The 26,959-nt window shown below is 42.5% G+C and overlaps 1 protein-coding gene across 1 annotated transcript; it reads left to right on the forward strand.

The window, feature by feature from the left end:
- Positions 1–26,176, forward strand: ptpn9a (protein tyrosine phosphatase non-receptor type 9a). The gene is made up of 13 exons (XM_012924414.4): positions 1–604; positions 11,837–11,980; positions 15,912–16,001; positions 17,223–17,347; positions 17,831–17,936; positions 18,628–18,738; positions 20,584–20,900; positions 21,395–21,482; positions 21,744–21,813; positions 23,758–23,836; positions 23,931–24,081; positions 24,309–24,516; positions 25,478–26,176. Exons 1-13 carry the CDS (start codon positions 509–511, stop codon positions 25,666–25,668), a joined length of 1,776 nt encoding a protein of 591 aa, XP_012779868.1. The 5' UTR covers positions 1–508; the 3' UTR covers positions 25,669–26,176.
- The last annotated feature ends 783 nt before the right edge of the window (positions 26,177–26,959 follow it).

A 26,959-nucleotide genomic window follows, 5' to 3' on the forward strand; every position in this document is an offset into this window, starting at 1 on the left:
GAAAAGCCTGCTGTCTCTCGCGGTGCTCAGGGTCGTGCGCGTGTCACCGTCTCACAGCATAAAGGCGAGGTTCACAGCTTCAAAACTTGCGATACATGGCTTGGAGGAGGCAGCGGGCAGCCGCAGTCCGACGTGTGCTGAACACGGTCTGAACCCGAGCTGAATGAAGCGAGTCCTCGTCTAGGCTGTTCCGAGCGCCGTGCTTTTCCCCCCTCCTTCCCTTTTCCATTTCTAATTTCCTTCTCGGTGAAATCTGACACATCAGCGGCTCGCTCGAGTTTGTAGACTGGTAGATTTATGCTAATTGGCCCGCGTGCTTCGCGATCGCAGGCGGTATCAGAAGCAAACACACTCGGCTGAAAACTGTGGCGTTTTTAGATGCCTTCAAGTTTGTGAGCGAGAGGGACAACCCCCCCTCCCCCTCCTCTTCCACCTCCTCCTCCTCCTCCAAACCCCGTTTTTTCACACGAGGGACAGACACACCGACATCACCGCCATCCTCTGCTGTATGAAACGGATCAGTGTCGGGAAGGAAACAAAAAAAGAAGTGGTCAAAGATTTGACGGGAATCATGGCAGCTACTTTATCAGCGGAGGAAGAGCAGGTAGGCCCTGAGAGTCCGTGTCTTTTACACTTCTTCGTTTCTGGGTTATGTTGGCTAACAATAAATAAATAAATAAAAATCTTTCAGTCTCGAGACTCTACCTGGAGGCTTTTTTGCCCTGTGTACTGCGAGTGCGCAAATGGTGGCTGTGCTCCGAAACGGTCCTGAATGCCGAGCGGAAATATTGTATCGATTTCTGGCGCATTACTGCTCTCTTTGCATCACTGTCAGCGGCTGAGCTGATGGGCTGCAGCACAGGCCGAGCTTGTCTTTATCGCCCCCCTAGAAAATGGAAGGGAAGGGGGGCATGTTTGTTTCGTGTGTCGTAGTTAAACACGGTGTATTGACGGGAAACTGCTTGGCCGCGAGAGTCGGAAACGCTGGCCGGTCTTTGACAAAATGTACACAGTAGAAACTTGGCTCAGCGTAAAGAGTCATGCCGTGCCATCCGAGCACATTTTAACGCACATATCGCCGCACTTTCCAAGTTAAGGATGGAGGAAGTGCGTTTCTCTCAAATATTTCAGTACTTTGTTGTTTGCTTTAAGTAAAAATAGCCGTGCCAACTCTGTCCCCACACTTTTAAACACCAGCTTTAAGTTATCATATCGTTTTCGACATTATTGGCCTGTTTTTCTACTTCGAGGCTTGGAAGTAGTGAGAAGTGGGAGAATTCTGAGAAAACTATTCCAAGAACAGGAATTGGCCTATTGGCTCATTCTAGGCTTCAAGAACTCTGAGCCCGAAGAACGGAGCGTTTATTCTAGGAATGATGAGACTCTTGATTATTGGAGCAGAAGGATTTTCTTGATAAATCCCTTAGATGATGGACAGATAAGCAGCCAGCCTTTGTTTTTGTTTGTTTGCGATAATGTCTGAACAGGTCCTCAAGTGTAAAGATTTACTTGTTTGCTCTTTTTTGACTTGTGATTTTTGAGTTGAATATTCCTGCGATTTCAAGTATTTAATCATATGAGGATGGAAATCTTTTACAGACCTAGCTATAAAACAGAGTGTAGTAGTAGAGTTATGCATGAATGGTAGAGGTGGGCAGATCGAAATATCGATGGTATCGATGCCGATGCTGGTATCGGTATCTTACATAGGCGAGTTCAGACTCTTTTTAGGGGTGCTCAAGTGTCCCTCAATTTCATCACACCACCCCTAAAGAAAACTGCCCAGTGTTCTTGGTGTTATGATGATTCAGTCTCTCACAGAGGAGTTGCTTCTTCAGCAGTGTGGTTTGTCATTAATACTCTAGATAAGACTTGAGTTGCTGCACCAGAAAGAATATGCAGGGGTAATTTCATGACACAAATCAGTGATTAGCTTAGCTAATGTAGCCTAAATCACCAGAGATTATTTGCTAATTTTAGCTTTTCAAGCCACTAGTCTGCTGGCAACTAGTGATATACCAGCAAAGGAGCTGATGTACTTTATTTGCGCACTTTTTAGTTTGTTAAAGATTTCTATTCCGGTTCTGCGCTTCATTGTTTGTCTGCAGTACAGCTCCTGATCCAGGTGAGAGCAAGTCGAAAGGAAGTTTACGTCCAGTAGCAGCCTGTAGTCAGTCTGAATATTGTTATAAATGAGGAGCAGTTTATGCCTTTCATTGGTTTGTAAGTTCTGCTTCGCTGTTACAGTTGAACTTTTGGGTAACAGCACAAAGTCGGAGAGAACAGAAGTGAGCACAATGAAGACGGCAGAGAGAGGAAAACAAACGGGCAAGAGTGAACCTGTAGTCAAGGTCAACAAAATTATAAAGGAAGTGTTGCTTCCGTTTTGCCCATATTCTTTGATAATGATTTTTTTTTTCTCACTCAGTGTCTAGGTGGGTTCTCTCCAGGTACTCTGGCTTCCTCCCACACTGTAAACACATGCAGTCAGTGGGGTTATGTTAAGTGGTGATTCTTAACTGCTCATAGGTCTGAATGGTTGTCTGTCTGTGTTAGTCATGTGACCGTCTCGCAACCTGTCCAAAGTGTAGCCCACCTCTCGCCCTATGGCAGTTGGGATAGACTCCAGCCTCCCCACAACCCTAATAAGTATAAGTGAAAGAGAATGGATGGATAATTTTACATGCATTTAATGGAAGCTTTGTGTGCATACTTTATATTGTAAGGTAGCCCTACAACAGTCATGACTCCCTATGAGCAAGCCCTTTGGTAACAGTGGGAAGGAAGAAACCTCGAGCAGAACCAGGCTCTGAGAAGGGAGGCTATCTGCCGCGACCAGCTGGGGTGAGGGGAGGAAGATGGGACAAAATACATGCTGTGGAAGGGAGCCAGAGATTAATAACAGTAATGATTCAATGCAGAGAGGTTTATTAACACACGGTGTGGGAGAAAGGTGACTGAAGAAGAAATACTCAATGCATCATGGGAATCCCCCAGCAGCCTACACCTATTGCAGCATAACAAAGGGAGGATTCAGGGTCACATGATCCAGTCCTGACTATATGCTCTAGCTTGCAGAATGGATTTTCCACTTTCCGTATTGAAAAATGTTGCTTTAAGTGCTTGAGGATTTGGTTGACTTCCTCTATGTGGTTAAGAGACTGAACCAGTGTCGTGCATGTTTCTTCTTTCTCCTCGCAAACTGTTATTTAACTTATTTTGAAACGTTTGCTCAACATGAGTGAGCCTCTGACTCAGATTTGATAACTAAAGTGTTTGTGATGTGCTATTCGGTATTGGCTGTTTTCAGGAAAAATAGCATGTGTGCAAAAATGTAAATAGAAATGTAATTGAAAATAGCACCGAGATGAATGATCAGATAAACTGAGACTGGGGCCACGAAAGACTGTAAAGTCTGTGTACTGTGGGGGGAGGAAGGGAGGTTTCTGGCAGAACATCTCAGAAATAATTAGGTTAGTTTGTAATATGATTGGGTATAAAAAGAACATCCCTGTGAGGCTTTTCAGTCAGAAGATGGGAAGAGGCTCAGCGCTCTGCAAAAGACCGCATGGGCAACAGTTTAACTAGGATGTTTCTCAAAGTAAAAGTTTAGGCTTCTCATTATCTGTAGTACATGGTATCATTAACAGATTCAGAGAATCCAGAGAAATCCCTGCACACGAGGCCAAAAACCAATATTTATCGGCCCTGATTTTTCTTTTTTGGGCCCTGGGGCGGCTCTGCATTTAAAATCAAATGCTCTTCTGAGTTTAAAAAAAAAAAAAAATCTGCGTGGGCTATGGGAGACGTACCAAAAACTGCATTTACAAATGTGAGTTAAAACACAATGTGAGAGATCCAGAAATGCTATCAGCTTCTCAGGATCCCAGCTCATAAAAGATGGACTGAAGTCAAAGTGGAAAAACTGTGGTGGATGAATGAAAACTTGGAATTTTGATTTGGAAGTCATGGATGCTGCAATGCTGCTATCTGGATAATTTGTCAACATACAGCCTGCAATGACCACTGACATTGGTAACTTGGAGATCAGTGAAGGCGACATGAATGTTATAAACAGGTTTTTAAGCATTTACTGCCACACAGGTTTTCCCTTCTTTCTGGGACGGCTTTGTTTACTCAAGAACTGTAATGTCATTCACATTCTGCACATATTGTAGCAGTACGGTTGAGTAGTAAGACCAGCTGCTAAGGTGGCCTGCCTGCAGTCCAGATAGGTCATGCATCATGAAATGCAAAGACCCAAAACTGCCTTTGTGTTTTTTCTCAATTACATACAGAGTAGAGCAGGGCGATATGACCAAAAATATTTATCACGATATACATTTGAAAATTTACGATAACGATATAACTGACGATATAATTGACACTAGACAAAATACTTTACAACTCCACAACTTTATTAGTGCAACAAACCCATCAATGTATTTTCACTTAAACAAGCAGCCGTTTTTTATGTGCATTAGTTATATAAAAACGTAACAGTGCAAATGCAAATTCCTTGCTGACAGTTTAACCAAAAGGCATTTACAGTGGAAACTGGCCGACATATCCTCAGCATAACCATGTATAATATCCACAAAACTTAAAAATAGCTTATACACACAATACGGTAATATTATGTTGAAGCACAGTACATATGACTCCGCGAGGCGCCTGGCTACAATAGCCGTAATGCTCCGACAATCCATCAAGCGGTGCGGGTTCGTAGCTTAGCAAAGTCGTACTGAAACATTTGACAGATTTTCATTTCGAGGTCAGTAAACACAACCAGAATTCATACATAAGGCACACGGGATTATAAGGGGCACTGTCGATTTTCAGAAAAATCAAAGGATTGATTTTAAGTGTGCCGTATTTTCCAAACAACACGGTAATAACGACGGCCTGCTAGCATGCTCTACCAAAAATAGTGCTTTGTTGTGTATCTGACGGATGAAAGCCAGACCAGTTCCACACCACTGAAGTTGCAGCATTTTTACAAACTAGTTCTGGTTCATCCGTTTCATTCAACGATCCACTTTCGCTCTTCTCATTCTGTGTCGCCGCCATGTGCGTATGTAAACATAGGGCTGCGCATTCGCGTTTTACCCATATTCTATCGCGATATTTCATTTTCTTATCGTTGCCCAAAATTACACCGGTATTACCGTGAACGGTATGATATAGCCCAGCCCTAATACAGAGTTTATATGATTTGCAAACAAATGCATTCCACATTTATTTACATTTAAAGATTAGTTGTGCTTCTTTTGTTTTGTTTTTTTTTGTGGGGGGGGGGTGTTAAATGTAAAGTTAGCATAACCATCTGTTCTCAGAAATCAGTGTTTGATCCTCTATGGGTTGTCGTACAGTTTCTGGTATTTTTTCCACCTCATTGATGTCACTGATGATACTCGAGATAGTAGAGGACGTTTCTCAATATAATTCAGTTTAAAAAATAATAATAATAATAATAAAAGCACCACAGACTGCTGCCTCTAAAAATAAATTCAAGTTGAATCAACAGCAGTCTAACTCATTCATGAAGGTAGGGGTTTATGTATGGCTGTCGTATTAGATTATGTAAGATTTCATCAGCTTCTGGTTTAGACATAACCAGTTGAAGTTATCTCGCTGTTAAGCTTACCCAATTATTTCGAAATCCAGCGTCAGCAGAGCAGTGCAGTTACTGTGGTGGAATAACTATGACTTTGCAGAAGCTCGATTTCTCATATATACTACTTCTCGGTGCCAGTCATGCTCATGCTTTCTCTTTCCACCGAGTCCTCATCATCTGGCCAGCAGAAAGCTCCTTATCTGCCTGCTCCATTTCCTGTGTGAGCCAGGGCCCCTGCTAGGGTACCGGACGCCCTCATTACATCTGCAGCCGTGTGTGTGTGTGTGTGTGTGTGTGTGTGTGTGTGTGTGTGTGTGTGTGTGTGTGTGTGTGTGTGTGTGTGTGTGTGTGTGTGTGTGTGTGTGTGTGTGTGTGTGTGTGTGTGTGTGTGTGTGTGTGTGTGTGTGTGTGTGTGTGTGTGTGTGTGTGTGTGTGTGTGTGTGTGTGTGTTCTCTTGGGAGTATACACTGGTGTAGTGGTACTTCATTCTAAAGGCAGCTGTTAAAAGTATTTCCACTAGACTCTGGGTGGGGGGACTTTATGAGTTACAGAGTGTGTGTGTTGAGTAGAGTCTACTCCCCGGAAGCAGCAGAGTGAGGGAAAGTGGGAATAGGGAGATAGTGACGTTATTGACTTCCTGTTTTGGTATTGACTCGTGCCAAATGGGACTCAGTGAAGTGAATCGAAGGCGCTTGGCAACAGCAGTCCTACATTTGTAAATAGATTAGCATGGCATCTGTAATCAAATAAATGCTGGAAAAACCATGTGACGGGCAGCCATGAATCCCGGGCGGGCGGGGGGGGGGGGGGGGATGATGAAGAAATGCATCAGCCTTCTTCCTAAGATCAAAGTGTAAGCATGACACTGCAGACACCCCTGCAGCACTGTTTTCAGTAATCCTTCCATAAAATATAAGCTGACACACTGATACAGTCACCACGAATCCTTCTCGGATTATAAATACAGTGGACTGATTATTGATGTCAGTACTGAGACATTCAGGACCAGTTCTTATAACCAAGCATTGTGGTACATGTGAAAATTCCAGTTTGCACATTAATCAGGTGCTTCATTATGTACCATTCAACTGCTGGTTAATGAGAGTTTCTAATCAGCCATATAGCAGCAACTCGGTGCATTTTAGGCATGAAGAACTGATCAATAAGAACCTGTTGCAGTTCAAAGTGAGCATCAGGATGCGGAAGAGAAGTTGGGGGGGATACAGAGACTGGTATGAAAAAATTAAGCTGATGGGAAGGCGACAGTGACTCAATATCCACTTGTTACAACAAGAGGTGTGCAGAAGAGCATCTCCGAAGCCACAACATATTGAACGTTGGAGCAGATGGCCTACAGTGGCAGGGGACCACGTGGGTGTCACAACTGTCAGTTAAGAAAGGGGAAATTGAGGCTAATTGGACAACAGAAGAAATTTGAGGTGAGGGTGAGTTGGCTTGTCTGATAACCACTTGTTACATCCATGGTGTGCAGAACAGCATCTCTGAACCCACAACATGTTAAACTTTGAAGTAGATGATACTTGTTCACCAAAATCAGAAAATAAAAAAAAATTGGAAAAATTTTGCATAAAGAATATGGAAAAATGGAGCCATCTCCCTTGTATTATCGTTTCAGGCTGGTTGTATAATAGTGTGAGGGATATTTTCCTGACACACTTAGGTCTCCTAATGGCAACTGAGCATCCTTTAGACACCTGAAGTTACTTAGATTTTGTTGCTGACCATGTCCATCCCCGTCTCCTGATGGCTGCTTTCAGCAGGATAACAGAGCATGTCACAAAACTTGGATCTTGAATGTGAGACTGAACTCAGGTGACCTCCACAATCACCAGATCTCAATCCAATAGAGCACCTTCACATAATGGTCGTGCAGTCGACAAATCTGCAGCAACTTTCTGATGCCATTATATCAATATGGAGCAAATATTATTGTTTACTGTAAGCTTATTTGAAGTAAACATGCACAGAAAGAATTGACTTGTTTTACTTATAACATGTTGGGCCTCAGACCCTCATCAGGCAAAGTTTATGCAAACAGTGCTTTGTTTTTCTGTCCAGTTAAGAGTTTTTGATCCTGGTTTACTAAATACAGTTTTTCTACTGATGACTGGACAGAACAAAACCTTTGCACATGGATCTTAACTCAGACACAAGGAAGATGTGACTGGGATGTTTTATTCACAAAAATGAATAGAAAGTAATCACGATAACTGATTGGCAACATTGTTGCTCAAAATAGTCACCCTGGAGTTACCTTGACATAAAAAGTATAGCAGTATTGGATGGTAATTGCAGCTTACCACGACGTTGTTCCTTGGAGACAAATTGCAAGATTATTTAGTCATTATTGATGAACTACTTTTTCAACATGCATGCTCGTAGCATGGTGGGCAGTTGTGGCAGGAGCCTTAGTCTTAGAAGAACGTGGGTTGAAGCAGCATAGAATAAAGGTTGTCAATGAATGTAGGGGAATGTACTATAATAATAGTCGTGTGGCATGACATTTGGATCACACAGAAAATAGGAGTGTAGAGGATAATGTGTGTTAATCAACTTTCAGTTGTCAAAGTGGAAATGCTGACTAAATGAATGCATTGCCAGTATGCTGCTATCAGTAATGATTTCCACAATGCAAAGTGCAGCATTATAAAGGTGTGAAAGTGATATCATAGTTCATTAGTTTCTTGAATCTGTTAACTCCTGACTGCTGCTGATTATAGCCCCTTTCTCCCTATAGCAGACATCTTCCTGTAGCAGTGACCCCTTTAGGGTGGGGTGTTGTAACATGTTTGTACAACTGGATCTTTGCTTTTAGCGCTAATAATCAATCACAACTTCATCAGTTAACTCCCAACACAGGAGGTCGCAACCACAGCAAATCTGATCAATTAGTTATTGTCTGTCATCGTCCGCCACAACCAGCGAACAACACTCACAACAAAAACAGGATTATGTAACGTCAGGCCAGAAAATGTTTCTCTCTGCAGTCAGGATGACTTGTGACTAGATACAAACTCATTCTGTGCTCACAGAAATCCCTCTGGCTATGGCAGGACACATAAGCTCGAATCAAGTGGTGTGGTTTTTTTTTTTGTTTGTTTTTTTTTTTTGTTTTGTTTTGTTTTTTTTAAGTAATTGAACTTCAAGGAAAAAGAAAATCTCCAGTTATTTCAAAAGTGGGGCAAGTCAGCCAAATATTTATGCATCCTCCAGGAATTGAATAAGTCACTCCTCTGCAGTGAGTCTTCCACAGCAATCCGGTGTGCTATCATGAAAACAAACTGGTTCATCCTCACATTCCACTCTTGGCAGATATGGCCCCAGTGTAGAAAAGCCAAACAAGACTGGCTTCTACTGGAACACAGGGTCACCACCTGGAGTTGGCAGGCTGTCCTTAAAAGGCTATGAGCAGCTGTCAGACCGCTGAAGTTTTTGGAAACCTGAGTGTACCTGAAGGTAACCTGACAGGAAGCGGTCTTTGGCCAACAAAAGAGCGCAAACGCTTAACGTTGCAGCAACAACAAAGAGCACAAGGCCCATATTAAATACCTGTTGTGCTTTTAGATTTGTAGACTAGAATTTTGTAATATTAGGAAATAGCTGTACTCGGAGCCAAAGCAAAGGAAACATCCCACGTTGAATGTCATGAAATGTGCTGGAGAGGTGGCGGCCAGAGGAAGAAGCCAATAAATGTTATGAATCTGGATCATTTTCTTTAAAGTTGCGAGTTGCGTCAAATGCGTTTGCTTTGACTGAGGACTTCGCTTGTCAAGCCCACTTGCGGATCGCATGTATGTTAGATTTTTTTTTTTTTTTTTTTTTTTTTCTTGTTATCACTGAGTAGATTTATCACAGTTTTCCCTGCAAATATTTCCAATATATTTTAATGGAGGTATATCTAACAAAACAAACTAGTCCGAAGTCCACTGCTTGTGTATCGCACAGATCTGCAAAGGGCGCTGGGTAAACTGGACCTAGCTCCGTGGTCCAAAACAGGACCTTATTGGTTTCGCTTGTTTCTGGTTGTTGGACCAATAATGGACAGATTTCTTTTGTTTGTTTGTTTGTTTGTTTTCCATCTCTCTAAACCCTGTTGTTTGGAATCTGGCATACTGGATTCACAAGAGAAATCTGCAGACACGGTTGTCACTTTTCCGTGGCAGGAATTCCAGGCAGGCATGTGGCGGGGCAAACATTTAGAGGAATGGACCCTTAATGGCCCCTTTTTGTTTGCATGTCTGTGTAGGACACATTAATGAGTTTGCAGTAATTTTGTGTCGGCAGCTTTTCCCCAGCTGCTCAGAAGAAAGTACCATGAAGTACATACATTCAGAAGTATCGCAGCAGGTGTATCTTAATGGCTCATTCCAGGATTTTTATTTTCCTTGCTCTTCTCTGTTGGCCATTCCCACATTTTATGACACATTGTATCTTCTCTACAGTGAAAACCTCATAACTCATTATACCCTCCCCCGCTTCCCTTCCACATTTTTTTCCCATGAGAATCGGATGTCAACAGGCCTCAGCCCTGTCAGGTGCAATCATCCCTCATCCCTTGCATGCTAAGGCCTCTTGAACAGAGCAAAAGCTGCAGGCCCTCCTGCTTTTGAAAGCACTAGCTCTGCCGAGGGGAGACAGTGGCATCCTGTCTTCAGGCTCGGCGCTCATCAGGGATCGTTCTGTATTCCTGAAGAGCTGCGGATTCCCTGAACTTGACTTCCTGTCTCCCGAGCGTGCCCCACTGCTGCCGTGCCTGAGCAGAAAAGCGGAACCCTGTGTTTTCTGAAAGCGTGAGCTTTCATTGCCTCCTCCTGTCGTCTTTTTGAAGGATTCACTTGGTGCTGACTCGCTAACGCAGAGATTGGAAGGGGAGGGGGGGGCTGAGGGAGTGTATATAATAAGAGGGGAGAGGCAGGAAGCCCCTGAATGACTGCAGGCTAAATGCAGAAGTTACTTCCAAGATGAGCTGAAGGCCTCGAAGTTAAACACATTTATCTAAATTACAAGTGCAGCATGAAGCCAGCAAGACATTAAAGGTATCACAATGCTGAAAGCACACTTTTTAAAAGGGAGAGAACTTTGTTACTTAAGGAAGTTATAAAAACATATTTATAGGCATCACATGTGACGATCCCACAGAGGAGTGCCGTGAGTTTGCAGTTCCCTGCAGCTGTGCAGAGCTTTATGGAGTTGGCGCATGCAGCGTTCGTGTTTTGGCTCATTTTCATCACTCATGGTGTCATTTTTGGCTGCAGCAGTTTTCAGCTGGCTGTACCTGCTCAGCACCATGTGGCACATAGACAAAGTTAACAAAAGGCTAGTGAAAATATGGAGTGTTTGGGAGCTAAAGAGCCAGATGTTTCCCTAACTGTTAGCAGAGACCACAAAAGGGGAGCAAATATTGGGCATTAATGCCAGATAACCCCCAGTAATCATAACATCAGTTGCTGTTTTCACGCTTCTTGCCATTCTGTTTCGGTCCATTAGAGATTCTTTCCTGTAGTTGCAGCCAGATTTCCTAAGAAACCAATTATCATCTTCACCTCAGATGCAGAGTTTGATGGCCAATTAATCATCTTCTCTTGAAAGAATAATGCTGACACGCAGTTCCATTTCTTGGAACAAGGCACACACACCTTTCAGTTCGAGCAAGCTCAGGACACACGACTTTACCCGTGTTGTGTGGGCTTTTTTGTTTTGTTTTGTTTTTTTATAAAAAAAAAAAAAGCTGGTGCTCCACAGCTAGACAAGTAATTTCACTGCCAAGTACTATTAAAAGTCTGTGCAGCCTTGTCATTAAAGCAGCTTCATGTCATAAACACCAGTTTGCAGGATTCGGTTATCTTCCCCAGCTCATGCTTCAGGCTGCGAGTTTTATTTCGAGCAACAAATGTCTCCCCGTAATGTACACGTGTCCATTTGCATGTGTCACTCCACTTTTGTGTTCATTTTGGTGTAAATGTTTACTTCATCTTCTTTCTGCTTGTTGCTACATTCTTTACTTCATTCTCAAGGATATACAGCAGCATATCCCCCACTGCAGCAGGCCATAACATTGCATCAAATAATCTCTGGGGCCGTAGATAGCACTTCCTTTGAGGATGTATCAAGTTCAAACCCCCAGTTTCACTTCCTTCCTGCTTGACCCTCAGATTTTGGGACAGCAGAGTTTTCTGACAACATCTGTGTGTGTTTCAGGCTACCAGGCAGTTTCTGGAGGAAATCAACAAGTGGACCAGTCAGCATGGAGTGTCTCCGCTGTCCAGGGAATTGGCCGTCAAGTTCCTCATGGCTCGCAAGTTTGACGTCCTCCGAGCCATCGAGCTGTTCCACAGTTACAGGGTAAGGGCATCAGTCATTATCAGCCCTTTCCTCTGTCCTCCCTCTGCTGCTGTGGATTCATCCCCTTCAGTTGAAGGAGTCTACTGTAATTTCAGCCTACAGCTAAGTTTACAAGTCCCCATTAAATCTGAGGATACACTGAATATGAAGCTGGAAGTTTTGGAGGGTTTTTTGTTTGTTTTTTAGTACATAGTATTTAAACAGGTCCTACATACAGTTCAGTATCAACAGTGCTACGGTTGTGTAAAACATACCTGCCATGTATGTTTAAGCTTGTTAAACGGGTGCATTGATACAAGGCTGTTCTTGGCTTTGTCCTGGCAAGGTTTTGATTTCATTTACATAACCGAACAATGTTATCTTTCATTTCACCTGGGTTTGCTGTGTCACACACACGGGAGTGGCTAGAGCTCGAAACACTTAAACGCAATAGATAACATTCAGTATAAGTGGGTTTTTTTTTTTTTCTTTTCCCATTTTTCTCTCCCTCCCAGCAATATTAAAAACCAAAACAAACAAAAAAAACTTCCCCAGATCTCACCTGAAATTTTATAAATAAATTTCAGATTCAGTTTTTTTTCAGGTTTAGAACAAAATAGTTTTCAATCTAAGAGAAACTGAAAACGCCGGGCAAACTAAACACAATTTAAGTGGTTGGCAAGTTTTAATTCGCACTTTGACTACTCCAAAATCTCAAAGTGTGGGTATATTTTAAAAAAAAAAATAAAGAAAAATCCTGAAACTAATTTATCCCACATTTGAAGGGGGGGCACACATCCTTATGGTACAATGGTGAGATCAGCTAAAGGCAGAGATTGGATTAGTGTTGTCACTGTGGGCTGTGCAGATGGGTGCTGTTTTTATAAGGCCGCTCCTCTGCTTTGCTTAAGGTCACAAGCAGGTGAAAGAACACCTTAGTGACAATGATGTGATATGTGACACTGCGCCTCCGTCAGCCAGGGTCAAACTGCACCCAAACAAGCCCCCTGCGTTAGGTTAGGTTTAGCTCCTTTAAAGGAGGGAAAAAAATTGAAGCCCTGACTCATCTCAAGCTTATAGCAGTTGTTTTGGTGAAAAGATGGTTTCCAGTTAATAGCTGCTCTAAATTTAGATTTCTAACTGAGAGCAGCAGACTGTTATGAATCTGTAACACGTTGCTTCTGACGTATAACTACAGTTTACTGACTTGTTCCAAAGAAAATGTACACTTAGTGCTATATTCTGGGTTTCTGTGTAGTTTTTATAAAATCTGCTGCAGTTGACAACAAGCGTCCCTCTTGGTTGACGAGTGTGGGGTGTCTTCACTGTGCCCAGAAATGGCAGCACAAGGCCCTTTTTCATTGAGCATATTTCCTCAGAGGCTGTTGCCAAGCAAGAGATGGCCTGAGCAGATGCATCACAAACCTCGGGGCCTGACACACACACCAACACTTATTTTATTTTTTAATTTTACATCGGGGGATATTTCAAGAAGCGGTATTCAGGCTTTTCAAGCTTTCCAGAAAGCTTGTTGCGAATCAAAATAGGGGCTGGTTTGGTCAGCTGAGGTTATGAAGTCTGTCTAAAGGAGGAACATGAAGTTTCACATGTTGGGCGTGCATGCTAAACCATGTTAACACAAAAATAGTGCTGGATGTAACTACTTTGTGTTAGAGGTCAAGTGAACTAGATGGCACGTGACTTTTTTTCAGTTTACTTTGTGGGGGTGGGGGTGATCTTGTCTTTTGTATTTTGGAGCCTTTTTGAAGCATAACAGGCAAATGACAGCTATTCATGTCAAATAGACATGGCTGATCTTCTCTTTTTTTGCTTCCTGTTTGCTTGTTGTGCTCTTAGCCACCTCCCTGGGGAGAAATGCAGTGAAAAAAGTTTAAAAACATACTGTATATCTGTAGCATGCTGGCTGTATAATCTTCTTGTGCGGGGATATCGAGAGATCACCAAAGAGTCAAAATGAAAAAAGGATTAGGTGAATCTGAGGACTCACCTGACACTACGTGTCACAGAAAGGACATCTGGTGAAATGACTATCAAGTCAGAAACTGATAAAGGTGAAACTTTCAGGGCATCAGGTCCTACTGCAGGTTTTGTTTTTTGGGGGGTTTACCCTCTAAATGTCAATACTGCTCAAAATATGAACATGCAGAATGGCATTTATCAAATCGACAAACAAAAAGTTGCCAGGCAAGTTTCACACAAATTCTACCTTCTTAATGATTGTACTTGTGGCACCGTCCTTTTCTTGTAAAGTCATTTCAGTCATCAAGGTAGCATTCACCAGTGAGTAGCTGGCTCGCTCATGACCGCCTTCGGTGTGACTTTAAGAAGGATTAGTCTCCCCTACCACGCTGCAGCTCATTTAACACAGCTTAATGCTGCGTCAGCACCAGGACGAGGCTGGGGACAAGTCATTCGTTAGGAGAATGGGGGAAGGGAGGGGGCTTGGAGGGAAAGTTTCCAGTGCGCTGTTTGTTTGGAGGGTTAGGGAAATGAGAGGTCGGCTTTAAGTGTTGCCATAAAATGAAGAATCGAACCTGGTTTAGTGCCGCGAAAGTGGCAAATGATAAACCTCAAGGATCAATTTGCCACTTGTTCATTTCCTATTGTACAATGAGATGCTACTGTGAGGTTTTAAAATGCACAAAAACATGTTTTTCCCTGTGATGATGTTAAATAATAAACAGGAAATGCATTGCAGTATGCAGGGGGTTATTAGTCGGGGTTTAATTATGGGGACACGACAAATTTTCTGAAGTCTTTTTGCTGTCAGGGTTACTATCTATAAACTTTAATAGTTGTGGGTCATAGAAAATGTAGCATCTTGCAAATATCCAGTTTTAAAAAAACAAATCGCCTCGCAGATCACCCCCTGTGTTTACGGTCTGAGGCCACAGATTGTTATATGACGGAGTGCAAAATTGGTACGATATTCTCTTAAAGACATCGTAGCGCCATATCACCCCGATAGAGCACTTCATTCTCACCCTGCAGGTTTACTTGTGGTCCCTGGAATATTTAAAAGTAGACTGGGATGCAGAGCCTGCAGATTTCAGACCCATTTGGGGAAGAGACTCTCTCTACTTTTAAGATTAGGCTTTAAAACGTTCCCTTTTGATAAATTATATAGTTGGAGCTGGATCAAGTCGTGGCAGATGGCCGCTCCTCCCTGAGTCTGTCTCTGTTGGAGGTTTCTTCTGTTAAAAGGGAGTTTTTCCTTCCCACTGTTGCCAAGTGCTTGCTCATAGGGGTTTGTCTGATTGTTGGGATTTTCTCTGTATAATTAAAGTGTTTACCTTAAAGTATAAAGACCATGAAGCAACTGTTGTTGTTGGTGCTATATAAATAATTATAAATAAATAAATCTTCAATCATCTTTAGAGTGGCAAGTAAGCACTTCAGGAAAGCTGTACGGTTTAACCAAGAATGCTTTTTGTGGAAAGGGAGTGTTCTAATATGTAACTCTACAGTTTCCTTCTGACGTATTTCATGGAGTAATGGCAGTCTAGTGAAGTCTGAATCTGTACATCCGTTACCATTAAGACCCGAGTGCTTACAGTCTTAAAAGGAATAAAAGGGTTGCAGAGAAATCGTGAGCTGCAGCAGTTCCCGTCAATCTGTAGAAAAGCTTCATTTAAAACTAAAGGAGGCGTTTTAATTTGGCCAATTTCAACAGCGGGAACTCAAAGTATCTCTAGTTTAATATTGTTCACAAAAAGTCTGTAAGATCAACTATAATTGAAAAGACACGCCTAAGCTGAAGTTTAAGACTTTCCACAGAAAGTGGAAGGGGGGGCTAGCAGAGAGGAATCCTCCCGGCAGGAAAGCCAGGCAGGTGATTCACTATTGTTCAGAAAGGAATTCACCTCAAAGTGACGGCCTGTTAGAGCTGCCCCACAGCTTGCCTTCACCTGCTGTGATCTGTTTTCTTCAGGAAACGCGTCTTAAAGAAGGAATTGTCAGACTTCAGCCTCAGGAGGAGCCTCTGCGGTCCGAGCTGCTCAGTGGAAAGTTCACTGTGTTGGTAAGTGCGTTCCTGAAATATCCTCCACATTTTTAGATTCATTCAAGGTGTAATGTGTAACGTGCCCACGTGGAAATGTTGTGTATTAATATTGTGCGTGTATATGTTTAGTCAATTTCTACAACGTACCTCATCCCAGTGATTCCAGTGACGTTTAGTGTTTGTGTGTCTTTTCATCAGGCTTCTAATGCTGCTGCGTTAACAACAATAACAATGACTTTACTTCATTCCTTAGATTGAATGTTCAAAAACTAAGCCCTCATCCTGATGTGCTTTTTGGGGTGCAGGCTATTTGTTGACGTTCCAAGTGTGTTTCCTGGCCTTTTGTCAGCCAAATTGTGACCGTTAAAGATGCCGACTTCCACCGCACACACATGCAATCACACGCGCACACACACATTCCCATTTTCCCGCATTTCCCTTTTTTCCTTCCCCGCTGACGTGCCACAGCGGCATTGATGCTACACATCCTCTCGCCTGACGTCGGAGTTCTCCAGCCTCGGCAGCGGGCTTCACATCCTGTCTGGTGTATTTTTAGCCCTCGTGCCAGAGAATACAGGCTTATTTACTTACAAAGGAGCTTTTTCCAGAGGATCTCTGGTCACCAGCTCCACTCGAGTGAAGAGCCTCGGTTCCCCGGGCACCCCCATTCTCAGCACAGTTCAGCTTTGGCTCAGAAAATGCATTCTGTCTTTACCCCAGGAAGAAAATGAAGAGATCCAAGACCCGCGGCATCAGTAATGACAACAATTGTTCATTCTGTTGAACTGTTGACAGCCCTTTCTCTGAGCTGGCAACCAGCCAGCATGTGAACCAAAGTGCCCCCCTGTGGTCATTTTTCTTTTTCCATTCTTTCTTTTTGCACTTCTGTTTGGGTGTTGTTGTCACACTTAGCTCTAGTAAACTCCTTCGGAAACCACACAGTTTCTAAGAATGGCATCATAATTCATGCATTTGAGACACTTGAATGCTAGATATAAAGATATTCAGAATAAGGCTGGTATTTCTATGTGTGTGTGTCCATCTTGCTTATTTTCTGCCGCCTTGCTCATAACTCCACAATAAACAATACAGAATGAACCCAGTACTAATAAACAATCCCCAATTCAGTACAGGGTGGGGGTGGGGGGGGGGGGCAGCAGTTGCCTGGAAAATTGTGACAAACTGCTTTTGCTCTGCTGAATGATAACCTGCCAGTATTGTGTGCTTGTGTATTTTCAGAGTGTACGAGACCCTTCAGGGGCCTCCATCGCCTTGTACACAGCCAAACTGCATCACCCCAACAAGACAGGCAACCATGTGGTGCTTCAGGCCCTCTTCTACCTCCTGGATCGGGCTGTGGAAAGGTGAGGAACATGGATTTCAGTGAATGAAGCTGCAACAAAACGGTCACATTTTGTTTTTAATTTTTGGTGAGAGTGTCGGGTAAAGTACTGGGTATTTGTTTTTCCTTGAAATACTGCATAGTGTGGCATTGTAGCCTTTAAACGTCTTACTTAAACACATCACTCGCTTTATTTCAGTGAAAGTTTCTTTTCTTTGAAGGAATCCTATGACTCAAATTTTGTACATGAAAAGACAGTCTTACTGGAACTTGTTTAAGTCTTCCCCAAAATGACGTTTATCTGTCGTGTGGGGAATAAGTTCCACTTGACAGCACGGGTAGTAGTTAACTCATTCACTGCCAGCCATTGGCAGTGAATGAGTTAAACCCATTGACTCATGCACTGCAATTGACGGCTATAGACGTCAATGGCAGTGAATGAGTTAAATGACCTAATGAAGATATCAAAAACCGGATTATTTTCCTTTTTGTTTTTGTGTCACAGCTTCGAGACTCAGAGGAATGGCTTAGTGTTCATCTATGACATGGCAGGCTCCAACTACACAAACTTTGAGCTGGACCTCAGCAAGAAGATTCTCAACTTGCTCAAGGTTTGGGATTTCAGTGCAGTATAGTGAATAGGTGCTGTAAACATCAAAAATGAGATGCACATGCTCGGATTATTCACAGGACCAGATGTAAACAGTACTTTCATTGATCTAAAGGAGCTGAAAGTCTTCATTCCTTTCCAGGGCTAGAGTAACAGCTAACTGCACATTTATTTCCATCTTAGAAAGTAGTAATCTGATTTATTTATGGATGTTTTGTCTTCCAGGATTTAAGTAACTGTCCAAAAAGGCAAATGAGTGGCTCACTGTGTGAGTTGATAGCCTTTAAAGTATTACTTAATCCATATGCAGTGGCAGTGGTACTTATTTTTGCAATTGCCTGCATTTAAGTGAGTTACACTTTAAACATGTAGCAGTATGTCCGCTGGAGTCAATAACACGGACTATTATGTGGTCACATCAGCAGCAGCGGGATGTATTCTGTGCCCACATATTGATCTCTGTGGAGCAGCTGTTGTCCTCAGTCACATACAGTACACATACTGTGTACTTAATACCTAGTGCCAAGTTTATCTTATGGTACTTGTGCATCTATCTCCTGTGTTTACACTCTAAACACAGGAGAGGTTGCCCCTTATATTTATTAATATATTGTAAATTAATCATGAAGTTTAAAATGTGAGTTCTAAACAAAGAATTTGGTTTACTGTAATTTACCATCTTTGTCCACCAGGGGGCATTCCCTGCCAGGCTGAAGAAGGTGCTGATCGTAGGTGCCCCGGTGTGGTTTCGAGTGCCCTACAATCTGCTCAGCCTGCTTCTCAAGGAGAAACTGAGGGAGAGGGTAAATGTTTTGACTACTTCTCAAAGTAGCTCTTCAGCTTCATTTTTATGATAATTTATTAAGTAAGGGAAGGCAAAAGCTTCATTTTTTGGTGGTTTTTTTATTTTTGTTGTTTTTTTGTTTCTTTTTTTCCCCCTCAAATGGCAGGCAGTGAGTGATTCGGTGTACTAACTGTGCTCTGTGATTATGAGATTCTTTAACTGCTTATCCTCCTGCCTCACACATGCTTTAGATGTTGAATCACTGGAGTCAGGATACCTCCTACATTATTACCAGTCATTATTTTATTAGCATGGATTTCTTAAGAGCCACTGTGCACGGGATGTATTTATTTTTATGCTAAGAGTAGGAGAAAAACTGATATTTAGGATAAAGCAGGCTTAAAACAAATGGTATCCTGTTGCTTTTTTTAATTGGTTCCATATCATGAAGTCAATTTTACATACGCAGGTAGGGGTGGGTTTTAATAATTGATTCATCGATTAAAATCGATTCTGGCTTGGATAACGTGATATAGATTCATTAAAATCCTGAATCGTTTTTTTTATATAAATGTATTTTGCCCAAAATGCCAGAATCTCTGGTGAAACATCACAAAATTTTGACAACCACCAAACATTTAAAACAGTAAATGAGAGCAGGTACACGGCTTCGGCACAAAGACGTAAACACACTGCGCGGACCCGCGGATCAGAATCGGTGAGATGTCTCCTTTCTCACCTGACGGCACGGACACGGTCGGGGCTGAAAGCCGACAGCTCGCTGATTCTGTTTCGTCAGTCCGTGCTTTGTGTTCACGCCCTTTTTGCACTGATTCTAAAGCTGTTAGTTTGATCTCTGTCCAAACAATATTGACCGAACCAGCAGCAAAAGAAGATCCAAACTAAGCTTCACATAAACATCGTCATGGACTCCCTCTGACTCTTGCTGTTTTGCTTCCACCACAATAAAATCACACTTCATGCACAGCTCTCTCTCTCTCTTTCTCAGTGTACTTCAAGAACAGTTTCCCGTCTATCCCCGAAATCTGTTTTCTGCATTATTCACTTGTTTGTTACGCACAAGACAACCGTTATTTACAGCGCTGTCGGCTGATGTTTTTGTTTGGGGTTTTTTTTCCCCTTTTACTTACTTCCGAAAAGAGAACCTAATTTCTGCCGTTCAACAGGCTTCTGAACAAATTAAAACTTTTTAAAATTATACAAAATGCAAAACGCTCAGCTGTGTCTCTAATAAAACCGCTGTAACTTCAGAGGTAATGTTCATAAGTTGATTAATGGTTTTCTTTCGTTTTTGATGTACTGCAGAATATTTTAATAAAATCCCAGGCCAGGAAAATCACCTTCATGTTTTTTCTGTTTTATCTTCAGCTACTTTGACACAAAGGCATCTGCTGTGACGCTCACACCTTTGATAAAGTCTTGCGAGTGTCAGCTTCCTTTTTATAGATACAAAAATATGTAAATGTACTGATCTGAATTATAATATTTCTGACTGTCTGAGGCAAAATTTCCCAGATTCAAATTGAATTGAATCGAATCGATTCAGGACCTTGTGAATCGGAATCGAATCGATTCTAGAAATCGGTGACGATACCCAGCCCTATACGCAGGTTCCTAACTGAGTGAGATGACACAAGTATTTGCATGCCAGCTGTAGAAAGACTGCAGCATTTTCACATTTATGTAAAGTGCACAAAAGAGAGATCCAGTTATTGTAGTCTGCCTTCAAGATATGGTAGTGCTAACAGGTTAAACTCACGGGCAGAGTGCCTTTTACCTTTTATGCCGTTTTCTTTGCGGGTAAAAACAAATCCATCTCAGTCTATGTCTCTCCTAACTCCAGGTTCAGATGGTAAAAATGGCCGAGCTGCGCCAGCACCTCCCCAGAGACTGTCTGCCTCAGCACCTTGGTGGCCTGCTACCTCTGGACGCGTACAGCTGGAACCAGCAGCTACTGGCGGGCCAGAATGGCAGAATAGACCCTGTGGATGAATTGGTGGGCATCCCCTTTGAAGATGCCTCCATTCACGTCCCCGGACCAGAGTCCATGCGCCCGCAGGAGCTGCTGACGCACCTCGGCAGGCTACAGCGCTCGGGCATCCATCAGGAGTACGAGGAGCTACGCAAAGAAGCACCACCCGGAACCTTCCACTGTGCACAGTGAGTTTAGAGCAGCAGGCGCACATTCAGTGCTCACTTTAAAATCTGATTCTGTCTGGCTGAGCAGAGCTGCCAGAAAGATTAGTTTATTAATACCTGTAATCTTTTTATGCTGTAGGTGCAGCGTGCATTCTGGGAAGGACAAAAATTAGTAGCATTGTAATGTAATCTATTCCACAGCATGTCCTTTAACCCCGACTTCAATAGATGACCTTTCTAATATTTTCAGAATGTTTTGTTCCTTATTGGCATTTATAAAGTGGAATGTATAGCTGTGCTTGGTGACTGCATCTTTTTCCTCATTTTGCATACTTAGCCTCTAGTTTTCTATAAATTCTTCAAGTCTTCTATAAATTATAGACCTCACTTCAATGTCACATGTAACTAAGTAGCACATGACCAGAAAAGCAAAACTTTAGTTCAGTGTGTGTCGACTGTTATTGTAATTGTAAACCGCATTGGGCGGCAGCATTAAACTTTTGTTTTGTCTACAGAGCAGCCTACAATCAGGAGAAGAATCGCTACGGCGACGTGTTGTGCCTTGATCAGACGAGAGTTCGTTTGAAACCCAGAAAGAATGAGGTAAATGCTGTTTTAAAAAATGTGCATTTCATTTGATCAGTTCCATTCGTGGTCACTCTTAGCTGTCAAGCTTAAAACTTCTAACTGGCTACTGCACTCCCAGTACTCAGCGCGACACCTACCAACTAGCTTATAAAGCAAACGTGTAACCAAACTGTTGGATTTTCTCCTCTAAAGTCTCTAATGCTCCGACAATTGAACTGACATGATGTGTTTGGCATTCTGTTGACCTTTTGTGACTGAGTTTTGTTGCTCTCACAGAGATCAGACTACATCAATGCGAGTTTCATGGACGGCTACAAACAGAAGAATGCCTACATTGGTACTCAAGGTACGACAAGTTAATTTATTTAAAAGGACTGTTTTGCAGTGTTATGCCAGTGGCATAACACTGCAGTCCTGTTAATGAGCCAAACTGATATCATCAGTAATGTTAAGTGGACCCTACAGCCAAATAAGTGTGTGACTACAAAGGAACCTTTTTAAATGAGGACATTTGGTCATCAGTCTAAGTGGGCACTGTTACTACCACTGCTGTGTCATAAATGGCAATAAATGTAACTGAAGCATATAGGTGGACAGTGGCAGTAAGCTGAGGTGGACAGTTTGTTGCCCAATAAAATAAATATTATAATAACAGAAGTTAATACTTTCAAAGGTGTATTTCTAATTACTCTACAGTAAGTTACTGCAGATTTCTGATTAATTGAACTCTTCTGGAGTAAGGTTTTATATAAACACTTACAAGTACAAGGAGAAAAATGTTACTAGGAGGTATGTACACTGCTCAAAGCATTGTCAGTGTCTCTGCTGGTAACATGAGGTGATACCTGAACCCTACAGAGGTTGCACAGGTAGTCCAGCTCCTCCAGGATTCCACATCAATGTGTGCCATTGCCAGAAGGTTTGTGTCCCCCAGCACAGTCTCAATAGCACGGAGATGATTCCAGGAGACGGCTAGATACTCTAGGAGAGCTGGACAGGGCTGAAGAAGGCCTTTAACCCATCAGAACTGGTATCTGCCCCTTGGTGATTAAAAAATGACCTCACGTAGGCCACTGGTGTGAACATGTCTGACCAAACAATCAGAAACAGACATCATGAGGGCGCTATAAGAGCCTGACAGGTGCATAGCACCGTTGAACCCGATTGGCATTTACCACAGAATACCAGAATTGGCAGGTCCATCACACTCCATGCTTTTTACAGATCAAGGCATGTTCACCCTGAACACATGTGACAAACATGAAAGGGTGTGGAGAATGGGAGAATGTTGTGCTGCCTGTAATATCGTTCACCGTGACTGGTTTGGTGGTGAGTACCTGATGTCATCAGGCATGCATAGAATCACATGGAGGCCATACAAACTACTGAGTACTCTTGAGCTGCTGTATCAACACTGTATCACTTTTTTCGTTTGGGGTTTTTTGTTTTCTTTTTTTCTCTCCAGGGTTTCTTAGAATTCAGCCCTCTGTAGATTATCATTTTCAGCCAATGATGTAGCACCCTTTCATTCCTAACACAGTACAGAGTTGTTGTTGTTTTTTTTCCCCACATTAAGATCTCATGTGTTTTCAGTGTGTTCCTCCTTTCTTAATTTCTTTTTAACACTATAGTTCAGGTAGAATTGTATTTGAACAGCTGGGAGTGAGAATAATCACTCATGCACTGATACGACCAGTTTCTGATGGTTTTGCAACATGTACCAAAACGCGCTCAACACCCAACCTTGCACAAAACTTTACTTGCAGTGCAACATTTCTTCTCTCACTACAGGAATCCCTAGGCTTCCAGGAACATTTGTAAGATCAGTGGGAAGAACAGTAACACTAATGACCGTGCACCTGAAGACCTCTGTAGTATTTTACTTAAGCTTGTGTCCATAAATACGCCGTCACCTCTGAGAATGCTGGGAAAACCTTTGCTCACTTCTGGGACTAACAGTTGCTGACTGTATGAAGACCAGTTCTTGTATAAATGCCCAAAGTTAATCTGTTTATTTTCAGAAATGATCATGTCATCCTGATTTCTGAAGACATTTCACTGCTGTAATTCAATGATTCAGAAACGACTGCTAAGACCATCAAAATTATTTGGCAGTCTTACACAATGAGCTGAATGTTTGTCTTTATTGTGGGTTAATGTATCTCATTAAGGAGCTACTCCATGCAGTTAAATGAGTATGACTCATTACGCTGGGATCAGATTTTAATTTTATTTATTTTTACTCACTGTAATTTTGATTGTCTTCGACTTTGGTGTTTGTATTGTGCAGGACCACTAGACAGGACCTACGGTGATTTCTGGAGGATGGTTTGGGAACAAAATGTCCTTGTTATTGTCATGACAACCAGGTAATGGAGTTGATGAACTAAAAGTATCTGTTTTGATTTTTAGAAGTTGAATCTGTGTTAATTTTGTCAAATACGTCCTGACCCTCTGTCGCAGGACCGACGAAGGCAGTCGGAGAAAGTGTGGGCAGTACTGGCCTCTGGAGGAAGGTGGACAGGAGGTCTATGGCCACATAGCAGTAGTGAACCAGAGGGTGGACCGCCACAGCCACTACAACCACACCACTCTTGAACTGCACAACACTGAGGTGAGAAAAAACATTTTGCTTAATGTTGCAGCCAAAAAATATCTGGCATTGCCTGAAAAGCACCAGTAACAGAGTGGGATTGATATCCTCATCATATTCTTTGCGTTCCCTAAAATGTTCAAAGTACTCCACTCCCTGGTTCAGTTGAACAAGCAGAATGCATTTTCTGTCGTACATATTTTCTATCATAAAGCGTATAACCTGTAAAATTTTATTCGTGTATTCAGACATGTGAACAGAGACAAGTGAGTCATTTCCAGTACCTCAGCTGGCCCGACTATGGCGTCCCCACCTCAGCAGTGACTCTGATTGACTTCCTGGGAGCTGTGAAGAGACAACAGAGAAAAATGGTCAAGGCTCTGGGATCTCAGTGGACAGGCCACCCGCTGGGACCGCCAATGGTGGTCCACTGTAGTGCAGGGATTGGGAGAACAGGTGAGATGCAGGGATAAAAACCTTCTTCTAGGGCTTCGGGCCGTTTTATACCCACCGTGCAGTGCCTCACAAACTGCACCCAACAGCAAAGTTGTCTGCTGTCGCTGCAGCTGGGATGAACACAAGTGTTGTTCCTGTCAGTTTTTACCACTATTTTAATGATCTAGTCATCCAGAAGCTCACGTTCACAGATTATACAGAGCTAGATGGAGCAACAAATCTTGCATCTTTTCATTTGAAAAGATGCAAGATTGCTTTAGTGGTGAGAATACTGTAGCAGGTACCTGCATCTTCATGGCTTGCATGAATAGATGCATGTAAAGTGACCAACACGATGGGTGTGCTTGTGCTTTAAGGCCTCAGTCACACAGTCTTAGCAACCCATCACCAACCACAGGTTGCGCAAACAAAATCTATATTCCCTGAGTGGTTGGAGACTGGTTGCTGGCTGTTAGTATGTGAACTAGCCACACAGCGAGTACTGCACCAAAAATTCTCCTTACTTTGGTAACTAGCAGATTGTTGCGGTTGGCCCTGATTTGACTACCTGTCTGCAGACCCTCATACAGAGAGGGTTTGTCTCCAAAATAAGTCATGCCTTTTGAAAGGTGTTGACTCCAATGCTAAACCACAACTTTTACTCTGATGGGAAACCTTCTGTTTCTAGTTTGCGTTGCATGGCTTCAAAATTTCTTACCACTGAGCAAGCAGTTGCAAAGTATTTTCAGAGAAGTTTGCATGATGATGCAGACTGAGTCGCTGCAGCAATCTGCTAGCAGCCAAAAGAATCGCAAGGAGGTTTTTTGGTACAGCAACATCCTGCAAAGAGTAACCTGAATATTCTGTTTTCCTGAATGAGTATGTTTATCAGACTGTATGAGAATAAGGCTTTTAACCAACATGATAGCGTTTCATTGTCTGTAATCTTAAAGTGTTGCCACTAACCCGCTGTTGTTGGCAGGTACCTTCTGTGCCCTGGACATCTGTCTGTCCCAGCTACAGGACGTAGGCTCACTTAACGTGTGCCAGACAGTGCACCGCATGAGAACACAGAGGGCCTTCAGCATTCAAACCCCAGACCAGTACTACTTCTGCTACAATGCCATTTTGGAACACGCCCAAAGACAGGGCCTCATCCCAGCCAATCAGTGAGCTTCAGCCATGACCTTCCAAACCAGTCCATGAGCCCTGTGATTCCTGCAGTCAAGTCTGTTAGCTCCAAGCCATGTTTTGTGATCAGTTAGCCCAGGAACTGTAACTTCCTCACAGATGCTGTCCTTACAAAAGATAAAAATAAAAACTAGGCCATAGCTTTTTGGCAGACCAAGACTGTGATGATAAAAGGCTTGATTGTTGACATAGTGTTTTTAATGATGACGTTTCTGGCAATGTGACGTTTTTGTTTATTTGCTGAACATGTCTCCAAAAATGCACGTCATTGTGGAGAAACTGCTCAGCGCAGCACAGTGGTGTTACATGCGTGAGATCAGGTCCAAGATCTTTTTTTTTTCTTTTTTTTCCCAAAAGTAGTTTATCCCATTGAACCTTTTAACATGGACACACAGTCCAAAAAACTGCTCTTTCATTTTCCTTAACTGCTGCTGTAGTGTTTCATAAGTGTTTCTTTGCCATAATAAATGCCACCTCGGATGAGACGGAACTGTGGCTGCCATCTTGTTTCATGTGTTCTTGGACAAATTGTTCTCAGTGCGGTTGGGAAAAATTGGGGTAAAATTGCTTGAACCATTACCATGGCTGTTCACTTTGGAAGCGTGTCTATGTTGAGTAACGGTGTGTCGTGATAAATGTTTGAGCTTTGGGAGAGTCAGATTGGGATATTTTTCCACCACTGTCCTTTCTCACGTGTAGACCTGAGGGGGGGGGTGCTTATACCACTGGAACTGCGGTTTAGGCATGCAGAGCGTGCTTTAGGCAGATGCAGCGGGAAAACTGATTATGCTTTTTCACTGACTTTCTAATTGGGAGCCAGCAGGCTGAAGACCGACTAATGACCGATTTGGCTGCAGACGTCGTAGGTGAAAACGGCAATGGATGGTACGAACTACTTTTGCATAGTCTCAGGAGTGTCATACCAAACACAAAGTGAAACCACAGTCAGGATAGAAGCAGTTTCATTCCATCAATGTATTCTCCTCCAGCCCAAATAAGTAAAGCACATCCAAAATGAATCCTCTCAAATCCCAAATGGCATCATTCATTTCAGTCCATGATCGTGCCTTTTTTTTTTTTTTTTTCTTGTTTTTCCCCCCTTGATATTTAGCAGAAGGACCCTTTCTGCTAAATATGGAGTCATGGCAGCTTCGCTTATAGTGAGATGGGCCATTGAGCTTTCGTTATTGTGGGAATGTATTCCTAAGCCCCCCACATGCATCCTCACACACTTGCTTAGAGCAGCCCATGCTGCAGTTACTATGCCATTTAA

The sequence above is a fragment of the Maylandia zebra genome, linkage group LG7, assembly GCF_041146795.1.
Source record: "Maylandia zebra isolate NMK-2024a linkage group LG7, Mzebra_GT3a, whole genome shotgun sequence".
Taxonomy (NCBI): Eukaryota; Metazoa; Chordata; class Actinopteri; order Cichliformes; family Cichlidae; genus Maylandia; species Maylandia zebra.

Coding starts and splice junctions, on each gene's coding strand:
- ptpn9a (XM_012924414.4), top strand. CDS start 509: ATGAAACGGATCAGTGTCGGGAAGGAAACAAAAAAAGAAGTGGTCAAA. Junction 18,739..20,583: donor AGGAGAAACTGAGGGAGAGG/GTAAATGTTTTG, acceptor TCCTAACTCCAG/GTTCAGATGGTAAAAATGGC. Junction 24,517..25,477: donor TGCAGGGATTGGGAGAACAG/GTGAGATGCAGG, acceptor TGTTGTTGGCAG/GTACCTTCTGTGCCCTGGAC.